General features: G+C 36.0%; 1 protein-coding gene across 2 annotated transcripts; it reads left to right on the top strand.

Moving 5' to 3' along the window:
- Window positions 1-708: 708 nt before the first annotated feature.
- On the top strand, window positions 709-10,232 carry LOC129259966 (putative nuclease HARBI1). 2 transcript variants are annotated; one of them, XM_064096823.1, is made up of 5 exons: window positions 709-792; window positions 4,077-4,154; window positions 4,422-4,638; window positions 6,667-6,926; window positions 7,512-10,232. In XM_064096823.1, exons 2-5 carry the CDS (start codon window positions 4,110-4,112, stop codon window positions 7,674-7,676), a joined length of 687 nt encoding a protein of 228 aa, XP_063952893.1. In that variant the 5' UTR covers window positions 709-792; window positions 4,077-4,109; the 3' UTR covers window positions 7,677-10,232. The 2 variants fall into 2 exon arrangements, with proteins under 2 accessions (XP_063952893.1, XP_063952894.1); XM_064096824.1 differs by lacking the exon at window positions 709-792 and adding an exon at window positions 3,100-3,186 and having other exon boundaries at window positions 7,512-9,749.
- The last annotated feature ends 1,183 nt before the right edge of the window (window positions 10,233-11,415 follow it).

The following is an 11,415-nucleotide window of genomic DNA, read 5'->3' as shown; positions in this document are numbered from 1 at the left end:
TTGTACAGAAGATCATTATTGAAAGGAGACGTTTACGGTACATCTTGTAAATTTACTGTAAAGTAGATGTAAGTTTACGGACAACGTCAGAAAATTTATCATATAACCTGATTTTTCTGTAAAGTTTACAAATTTTCCGTAGAAATTCCACTTTACATATATATATTAAAAATTAATCTCAGAAATGAGACGTTTAGTGGTTTACGGTACAAATCTTTGTAAATTTACTAGAAAGGTAGCTGTAAATTTACGGACAAGATTTAACAGAAATGGCAATTTCTACGGAAACTTTGTAGAATTTACAGAAAAATCAGGTTAATGATAAATTTACTGACATTGTCCGTAATTGTAGTGAAGATCATTATTGAAAGGAGACGTTTACGATACATCTTGTAAATTTACTGTAAAGTAGATGTAAGTTTATGGACAAGATTTAACAGATTAATTTGTAATATGTGTAAAGTGCAATTTCTTCGGAAAATTTGTAAAATTTACAGAAAAATCAGGTTATAATGGTAAATTTACTGACGTAAGGAGACGTTTACGATACATCTTTGTAAATTTACTGTAAAGTAGATGTAAGTTTACAGACACGATTTAACAGATTAATTCGTAATATGTGGAAAGTGCAATTTCTACGGAAACTTTGTAAAATTTACAGAAAAATCAAGTTAATGATAAGTTTTCTTTTTCGAGCATGCGCACTTGAGAAGTTTGTGAAAAGCCCGCGAAGCAAAGATAACTTTCCTTGCGGTCTTGGATGTGTCAAGTGATCTTCTTGATCAGAAATTCGTAAGTATTTTGCTTTGAATTCGTAAATGAAATTTCTGCTGTGCCTCTCTGGAATATATTGATACGTTTTATGCAGTTATATGAAATTAATAGTGTTGGTTTTCATGATTACGAACAAGGTTTTGGCATTGACGAGTCCAGACGATGCAATGTATCGTCGCGTACGCGCTGCTACAGTCCCATTGGTGCATTTGAGTGTTGGATATTTTGACACTGTGGTTGAACAAATTGAATCGAAGGTGCGAAGCCGTGGGCCAAGCTGGTTTTATGAGCTTCACAAGGATATTTTATATTATGATGCCATTTATATATTAATTTGTATCTTCATTTGTAAATGTCAAGATGAAAATATAAACCTCAAAATATTAAATTTGTGCAATTAAACTTATTTAAACTTGGGGTAGGCCTAGTGGCTAGTCCCTAGATTCTGATTAGGGCCTAGAGGCTAGACAGCTGGCAGCCGTCTGTTTTGAGGAGTTTTTTAACATTTTTTTTTTTAAGTTCTCCTCATACACAGACGGCTCGCTAGCGTGCAGCCACCATTAGGGGACTTGCAATGCAAAATCCCCCCGTCGGGGCTCTTCAATTTTTGTCTTTAATCAATAAAAATTTTGAAAATTAATGCGACCAAAATGCAAATTGATATTCCCTCTTGGCATTAATTGCCAAGAAACGGAGAAAAATCGAGTTAAAAGGAACAAAAACAGTGACTTACCTCGGCTGTCGCGCAAATTCACTTCCCCGTTTTATCCGATCTTAAGTACATAAACATATGGCCATTGAGTCCCCTGTACAGATCGCGCTAGAACTTCGGTCTCTGTATTTGGTGAGTGAAGCCAACGGAGTTCAGCTGAACAACCAACATAACAGAGACCGAAGCTTTTGGTCTAATTAGGGCCTAGCCGGTAGCCTAGATCTAATTCTAAATCAAATCAATGACAATGTCAATGACAATGGCATTGAATGGGTGATTTCAACTCAAGTACGGTGTTGAAATCTGGTGTTGGTGTTGTGACAACACCAGCCACAACACCGTACTTGAAATCAGGCTGGTGTTAATTGGGATTGACCTCGGAAAATATGACATATTTCCGGCAGTTCGTGTTGAATGTCGTCTGCTGAACCCAGCACTGCGGCTGGTGTTGACGATCTACGTGCAATTTCCCCATTCACCAACACCAACCCCCAGGGATTGGGAAAATCATGGTTTCAAGTTCGGTGTTGGTGTTGGCAATCTCAAGCTCGTGAACAGGCGGCAAACACGATGAAACATCCCCGTAAAATTAGCTTTTACAGTTAAGATGAGCTAGTACTAGTAGTAGAACAAATCATTTGAGCTGTATATATTTTGATAAAGAATAATGTTCACTCTTTCGAATTCTTGAATTAATTAAAACATTGGTACATGTATTCTGTACGATGAGAATTCAATGCATTTCTTTCCGATTTCATTTTCGTCGTCGAGACTTCTCGCGTGAAGTTGAGATGATTTAGCAGCGCAGCGCAGAGGCGTGACGTCATGTGCTATCGATAACGCAATTGGTATCATTCCTCTGAACCCAGTCCCAGCTCGGTGTTGGAGCTCGGTTCAGCGGCCTTTTTACGCTCTCAACACCAACACCGAACTTGAAATCACCCAATGTCAACTACAGTTAGTTAGATCTAGTATACCTCAAGCGAAGTTCGTGCAGGCTCCACTCCACTTCACTACCGCTACACTACACTCCACCTACCCAAACTTCGGGACGGTGAACTCGATCGGATATTCCGAGTGACAAAGGTGGGGTGGCCGATGGAAATGTTATTTATTGTAAAAATCATAACAAAAAATATAAAGAGAAAGAAAAATAGCTTAATTTCTTACTCTTCACCCGTATTTCACTCCGTGTCCATCCTCTGGTTATCCTCTAAATTGTTGATTTTGAGCCAGTATCTATTTCCTCACACGTCACTATTCATGGCCGATTTAAAAACATCGCATGCGATCGGTCGCAGGTCAAACAGCATATATATTTATATTATTATTGGATGGTTCAGAAAATACCAAAAATATTCTACGAGTATGGGAAAAAAAAAATTTTCCTCGTTTTATTTTTTTCTATAATTTTTACAATAAATAACATTTCCATCCCACCTTTGTCACTAGCGGTAGTGAAGTGGAGTGGAGCCTGCACGAACTTCGCTCGAGGTAGATCTAGTAATGACTTAGTGCTGGCTAGCGACCGACGGGTTTCCATTCTCAGCCATTCACTGATAATTCAGTTAAGACAGTGTGTTCCATGTGTGTATGTGTGATGCGAAGCTACCTCAGCTCAAGCGATGTAGACGACCTTGTTGGAGCGTACAGTGTAGCGGTAGTGAAGTGGAGTGGAGCCTGCACGAACATCGCTTTAGGTAATGCGAAGCGTGCTGTACATGTGTCCTCTGGACGTGTGGGCATGGGTTTAGTGACAGTGTGCATGTGATTGTGAAGGGTTGGAGCCCGGGTTGAAGTTTCTTACAGCTCTGTGGGTTTATCTATAATTAAATGATTCTCTTTTCAAGCTTAAATTTTTATAATGATGATTGCTACATTCCAATTATTTGATTAAATTGTTTGTTTTAGAACAGGTCTTTTATTTTGTCCTCAGTCTATTTCTCCCATTACATATCAATTAAAGAGAGTCTTCACTTGTGTTTCATTAAATTATTATACAATGTCCACTGTAATGAAAATGGAAACATGCCGGTCAAATGAAAGTGCAATATAAGTGGAAACATGCTGGTCTATTGACTATATGTTGACCATATAGTAGAAAGCAAAATTTGTTCTCAGCTGTAATTATTCTTCTATGGGAACTTGCTTCTCATAGATAAAATAAAATTTCCGAAGACCCCATATAATTTTGTACTATTTGGTGCATTTAAAGAGGAGAAAGAAATGCTTTTTTTTTTCAATTTGCCTAAATTGCATTTAAAAATATACCTTTCTTTTGCTTTTGGCACAGGCCAATTTTTAGAGGCTGAAATATTAAAGAGTTGATTACTTAAATTTCGTTCTAAAATCTTTTTCATATCACTTGCAAATAGAGAAAATATAGCGCCCCCCCCAAAAAAACTTTAATTTTTAAAGGCATCTCGCACAAATGATTACAATGTTTTTGTTTTATTTATCATTCACTATGAGATCTGTATAAAGTGATAAACCAATGAATTATTTTTATATGTATATGTTTCCAATTATTTGCCTACCGGTATTTATTAAAAAATAATGTTTGTGTTGTTATTTGACAATTGTTTCACAGAATTACGTCGTCGGTTGACATCTACCTATACCCATGGATTATCTCCAACACCTTCACAACCTTGAATTGCTAAGAGAGGTATGATTGATAAATTTGGTTTACATTGTTTTAATTTGTTTTAAAGTATTATTGAAATGATTTGATGAGATAACAAAAATGAAAACTTGAAATAACATTTTGAATGTAATTTTTGTTAATCTTGGGAAGACAATTAAGATTGCAGTTATTATGTTGGTAGATGTGTAATCAAATCTACATGCACATGTTCACTGTTTGGAACGTTTATAAAGATCACAAAATAAAAGAATTAAAAATAATATTCAACTCTTCTCCATACATGTACAGCTACCTTTGCCAAGACCACGTCGTGGGCTACGGGATGCTAGAAATCCATCGGAATCGTATGAGGATGGGCCATTTCGAGATCGGTATCAACTGTCAAAAGAAACCGTCATTTACATCATCAACATGCTGGAAGCCGAATTGAAGAGGGACACACAGAGGAATGATCCACTTCCCGTTTATTTGCAGGTGTTGACGGCTCTCCGTTTTCATGCAGTGGGTGAGTAATTGAATTAAACGATTATTGAATGTTTCTGGGCACTGTTAAATCTATTTGACTGAGGTTGTTTCTATTAATTTTAGGACTCCAGACAAAGTTGATGATGATGACAATATCTAGAAATCAGAGAGGGATCACATAAGTAAGAGTATCATTTAAGCAAACAGTCAAGTACCTATGAATTGCATACTTAAAAATTCCAAAACTACCACAGCAGGAGTGAAGCTCTGCTGTTTCTGCTGTTAGAACTGTTATGTCAGGTTAGAGTTATAAATTTGTCATTAACCCTAAATTGGCAGATCACCCCCACCCCCCCCCCCCCGAAACTTGGCTGTGTTGCGATGAAAAGCTATGAAATTTGGCAAATAGATAACAACTCGAGATGAACATACACACAAAAAACTAGAGCTGCAATCGTATCAGAACAATGTGCGTGCATTGACGCCTGTGATTTTATGGAGGGCAAGAAACAGAAGGAGATAAAGAGAAAACTCCTGAAGATATACATTTTCAAAATATTAAGAGGGCGCTATTTTTATAGGCAATGGTCACTGATGCGTAAAAAAAACATTTTGCATATGAGGGATGATGCCATTAGCAAACCCTAAAAAAGTGATACCAAGATAAATGGAAACAAGGAAGTGATGGCCATTTTACTGTTTTCCAACTTTTTAATAGAGACCGCTATTTCTTAAAGGTAATGGTCACTGATGTGCGTAAAAAAACATGGATTATGAGGGATGATGCCATAAGCATACCCTGAAAATATGAGACCGAAATAAATGAAAACAAGGAACTTATCGTCATGGCCATTATAATATTTCTTTAGTTTGCAATAGAGGGCGCTATTTTTGAAGATAATGGTCATTGATGTGTAAAATGAAAAAAAAAACAATTGAATTTGGACTATCATAAGTCAACCCTGAAAATATGAAACTGAAATAAATGAAAACAAGTAAGTGATGGCCATTTTACTATTTTTCCACTTTGCAATAGAGGGCGCTATTTCTAAAGGTAATGGTCACTGATGCGTAAAAACAGATGAATAAGGAAGCATGTTCCCAAATCAGACCAAAATGAATAAAAACAAGGAAGTTACGGCCATTTTATGATTTTCCTACTTTACATTTCAATAAATATGAATTTTTTTAATGTAGACTATTTCGGATTTGAATTTAGGGCATGAACACGGCATTTTCAAGGGCAAGTCATATTTTAATATGAAGAGCATGCAACTCTTAAACAATCTACAGCAATTTGTTAGAAGTGTGTAGCATGCAGGATAAGAGAGTAAGGATGGGATTAGGAATAGTATGCAAATGGACTAGAAATTTACAAAATGGCGCCTGGATGGTCATGCATTGCCCCTGTCTTCCCCCCCCCCCCCACTTGGTTTCCACGCAATAAGTAAACAAATATTTAATGGATAAAAAAAAATTGGTGTGTAGGTATAGAACACCAAAATACAGGCTCAGTTCGAATTCGGAGTCCGCAGGTCAAAGGTCACAGCTCATTAGATATGCGAGTTGGTTTCCACATGATTATCATAAGTTCCAAATGAAAATTTAGAAATGTTTTTTTATTTGAATTATAATCATGTGAATTATCACACATAGACATCTACTATGTATGGGAAATACCATGTATGTTGCGCGCCATGTTATATAGTGGTACACTTTGGGGGTACTGACCAATTTTTTCGAACTTTTATCAATAGATGTGCAAAAACATCAAGGTAAAAAGTCAAAAGCAAGGGGCAGAAAATAAACATTATTCAATAGCTGTTTTTGAAGTCAGTACTGCTGCTATATCGAATCGCGTATGATGGCGACACTGCAAGAGGCCTTCCACTTGTTAAAATGAATTGCAGAAAATTGTCTGATATTTGTAAAAGATGAATATTCTTATGAAATATGTGCTTAATTTTTTTTGTCATCAGAAGTATCATCTGTATGTGCTTCAATGAAATGTTTTAAAATTACCTCGAAACAATGACCCATCAACCATATGGTTTGTTTGATTTTACAGGATCATTTCAAAAGATGCATGGTGATGAGGCAGCAATATCACAGTCATCAATGTGTCGAATCATCAAAGATGTGTCAGAAGCTATAGCAAGAAGGAAGAGGCAATACATGAAGTTTCCTCAGCGACAGTTCTTCCAGTACTGCAGATTTCCAGGAGTGATAGGTGCAATTGATGGGTCACATGTCTACATCAGGAGCCCTGGTGGGGATCAGGCAATATACTTCCTCAACAGGAAGAATAGATACTCGATCAATGTACAGGTTAGATTAATTATACCCTTTCTTAGGCCCTTTTCACAATTAGTGCTGAGACTGCTTGCAACCTTTGTGATTGTGTGCGACATATATTGTGATCAAATGATTGCAATTGCTAATACAAGCAAATGTGAAAGCCACTTAAATTACTATAACTAGAACAATGTACTATTTTGTATAAAGTTTGGCAAAAAAAAAGAATGTGACATTAATTTTCTTTCCTAGGATTTCCTATCACTTCAGTTTCATTTATAGTAATTATTAGATTCGTATTTGATTGGGCAATTTTTTAAATGAGTAGTTAATTCTGTAGCATATTTTTTTTTTTTTGTTGTTGCAAGTACTGAGCAATGGAAGCAGTGGATGGGTGGGGTGATTGTTGGATAAATCAACCTAACATGGAAAGCACACCAATAATTTTTATGTGCATGCATGTTAAAATTGCATTCCAAATATGTGATAAACTTGCAAAACTCAATTGTTGTGTGCTCCCATTGGATGTCCCAAAGAAAATTGAAAATTAAGTGCCCAGAACGATATAGAGACAGTTATGAATGTAAGATTTGATATTCCTCTTTTGTCTTCTGCTAGGTTGTTTGTGATCAGGCTGGGAAAATAACAAGCATCGTTGCCAGATGGCCTGGCAGCACACCAAACTTGGATGGTAGATGTACTTGGGTGACCTGCATGTTATGCTGCAGTCGGAGGTCACATGGTAAGGTCAAAGTGTTCCACAATGGACATAAGTTTTTGTAGAAATGTACCAAACCCGACGGTGCTCTCACTCCATGATGTGTCACTGCATCGTAGCAATCCAGTCGGATTTGAAATGGTCTACACATGTTGAATATATGGTCAAGCGCGCAAATAGTCGTTTATATGTTCTTCGCACTTTGAAATATCATAGTCTGTAATTTCAGGACCTTATAGTTGTATATACTAGTTTCGTGAGACCAGTTGTTGAATATGCTGTACCTGTATGGTCAGGAGCACTAACAAAACAACAAGTACAAGTCATCGAACGTCTTCAGAATCGTGCCCTTAGAATCATTTTTGGAGCAGCATATTCTTCATATGAGCATGCTTTACTCCAGTCAGAACTGATGTCTCTTGAAGATAGATGGATCAAACTCTTGTCTTGCGTTTACGAAGTCTATGCAAATCCCCACGTCTAAACTGTATCACCTTCTACCTCAAAATAGGACTTGTCAATATCAGACTAGAAGCTTGGCCGGAACAGTAGAGATGCGATGTCGAACTTCACGATATAGAAATAGCCCCTTGCCCTCGTTGATTCGGCACTTTAAAGAGAAATTCCAGTAGTTGCAGTAAACACTGATTTCATGAGAAAGTCTGTAAAACAAGGCTTAATTGTCAGTATATCATCGAGGATCTAGATCTGGTACAGTTACATAAACTGAACTTTGTGAAATCTTGAAATCTACGCTGAAAAAATGTTCAGGCTGAAGATCCCCAACAGAGATAAGCGCACGTGGGACATTGTATAATTATTGCTTCGAATGTCGGGCCCGACGCTCTACCTGAATCCTGTGCTTATTTGCTGATTTCTCAGCAATTACACAATTTCTTCCAGAATCCTTTGGCACATATGTTTTATTTATACAAACAGACACTTTGGTGGTCATTTCATTGGATTCTGTACGAACTCATTTTGATATCGTTACCAAAACTAGCATTTACCTTTAACTCTAAAAGAATTGATTACAAGGAGTAGTTTTTTTTTTTATATATCTTCCCCTATCGTTACTTGTATAATAATATCAAACTACGAATGGCTGAGAATTAAAGAACTCATCATTCATTGGACTCTTAAAATGTGATATCATTAAAAGATTGTTTTTTATAAAATGCAGATTACATACTAATTGTAATGTTGAGTTCTCTTTATGTTGGCGAACTCAAGTTTCATTTCATTTCATTTCATTTTACTTTGTTAATCAAAATATTTTTCTTTCATATGAGCAATTATTCACTGATATCTAGTCGTAAACTTAATATTTGAATTGAAGTCACAAAAATTGCCAAAATATGTATTATTGCAGCATGTATGAAAAAATGTGACCTAATTGCTTCTTCGCTATTTTCTCTCTGTTTCCCTTCCACCATCAATTTCTTCTCTTCTCTCTCTCTCTCTCTCTGCCTCTCTTCTCTCTTCCACTATTTCTATTCTTTTCTGCTTTCCAATTCATTTCCTCTATCCACTCATATTTACATGTATTTAGAATATTTTTCAATTTTTTTTATTGATCAGTGAGTATCGATTTAAATTTATTTATGATATACTTTGTTACATATGTCTATATTGAAATTTGTTCGTAGTACTATAAGTTTTTTTACCTTGTTATTGATGATTTTGTTTGAAATGTAAATTTTCGCAATTCGGCTTTTGCCGCAAAGAAAGGATTTTTAATAAACCATTTTGAATCGAATTGAATTTACAGGTCAACATTAAAGTGTATGTGCAAGGCTCTTATGACAAGTGTTATTCCATCCCAGTCATTTCACAATGAAGTTTCAATACAATTATGTTGTGTGCCCTCGAAAATCACGATATTTCTGGTTATTTTCATGAGTGGGCGAGACACAATCACTGTTGCCATGTTTTATTCTAGAAATAGTAAGCTAAGTATGAAAAAAATTATTGAAAAAAGCTGGCCCGATTTGTCCAGGTCAGAAAAGGGCAACACAATTTTTGTTCAGGCCTTAAGTGAATGCATTCATACAATCTACCATGTGTTTGGGAGTACATGTTTAAATAGCAAATCAGCGTTCCTATTGTAAGGTATCTACTGATTAAAAAATATCTGTAAAAAATTTAAGAATTCTGTAAACTTGTTTTTTTACGGAAATGTGTAAATTTACATGGGAATTTTGTAAAAGTACGGTAATTTTACGGAAAAGGAATCCGTAAAATTACGGATTAAAAAAAAAAATTCCGGCAGCAAAATTTCCGGACAAATTTTTTTTTCCCGTTAATTATTTATACGGAATCATGTTAATTCACGTAAATTTTCTGTAAAATTTCCGTAAATAATATCCGTATTTTACATGGGAATTTGTAAAAGTACGGTAATTTTACGGAAAAGGAATCCGTAAAATTACGGACAAAAAAAAAAATTCCGGCAGCAAAATTTCCGGACAAATTTTTTTTTTCCGTTAATTATTTATACGGAATCATGTTAATTCACGTAAATTTTCTGTAAAATTTCCGTAAATAAAATCCGTATTTTACATGGGAATTTTGTAAAAGTACGGAAATTTTACGGAAAAGGAATCCGTAAAATTACGGACAAAAAAAAAAAATTCCGGCAGCAAAATTTCCGGACAAATTTTTTTTTTCCGTTAATTATTTATACGGAATCATGTTAATTTATGTAAATTTTCTGTAAAGTTTCCGTAAATAAAGTCCGTATTTTCAAGAATTGTAATTTACGGAATCTTGTATATTTTACAGAACTTTTCCATAAATTACCACTTTCTGTAAATTTACGGAAAAAAAAAAAAAGTCCGGAAATTTTGCTGCCGGACTTTTTCCGTTAAAAAACGGAAATTTTTCTAACAGTGTAGAGTATCCCAAAGGGAGCCCCCTGTCTACACCGGAGAGACAGGACGATGTCTGGACGGTGTCGTAAGAAAGGACGGGATCATGCGGTAACCTGTAAGATACGATAGTCTTTAAAATAATTATAATAATGATTGGAAGAAAAAAAAAAAGGAGAGGAACGATTTTAAAGGACACGTCGAAGAAAAGAAAAAAAAAATAATTGGCCTAATAAGTTGGCGGTAATAGTCAAATATGACTGGTCGCCATTAATTTCCAACAAACAACAACAACAAGATCTCGTCACTTCGACGCGGGCCGAGGTCGGAGTCGGACGACGAACTCCCTGCGCTCCTTTCCAATTCGGCTGAATCAAGAAAATGTTTGGAGATGAACATTTCTCGCTTAATTTCTATTACTGCAAATACAATTCTGGATAATTGGTGACGGTGTTAATTGTGATAACCTGTAAGAGATGCTGAATGAAGTATAATTAAATTATGACCGTTGTCATACACTAAATGTATTCATCGTCCCCAACCTGAGTGATCTATGGAATCCAACTGACTACTACAGTAAAAGCCTTCCCATAGAAATTATACAGCTCCAATCGAAATCACCTATAATTATCCCATCCATATTCCCTCTCAACACTCCACCCCCATATATTTTGGGGAAACGGAACACGCCCGGTCTCACATTACGCCATATATACAGATATTTAAGGAAACTGCTCGCAGTAAGGTTGACTAGCAATTCATCAACGGATGAAGGTGATAGAGGCAAGGGTCAGGCCGGCCCCCCAGCATCCAGGACCCGTTCCAAGACAGAGGGCCGCCACACGAAAGTAGATGTTTTTTTAGCAATCATTTTGCCAACTCTTGATAAAACAGAATATCATCCCTGGTCCAATAACACTCTTGAAACATTCTG

The sequence above is a fragment of the Lytechinus pictus genome, chromosome 3 (genome assembly GCF_037042905.1).
Source record: "Lytechinus pictus isolate F3 Inbred chromosome 3, Lp3.0, whole genome shotgun sequence".
Taxonomy (NCBI): domain Eukaryota; kingdom Metazoa; phylum Echinodermata; class Echinoidea; order Temnopleuroida; family Toxopneustidae; genus Lytechinus; species Lytechinus pictus.
Note: the sequence above shows the minus strand (reverse complement) of the source record. Positions and strands in the feature narration are given on the sequence as shown.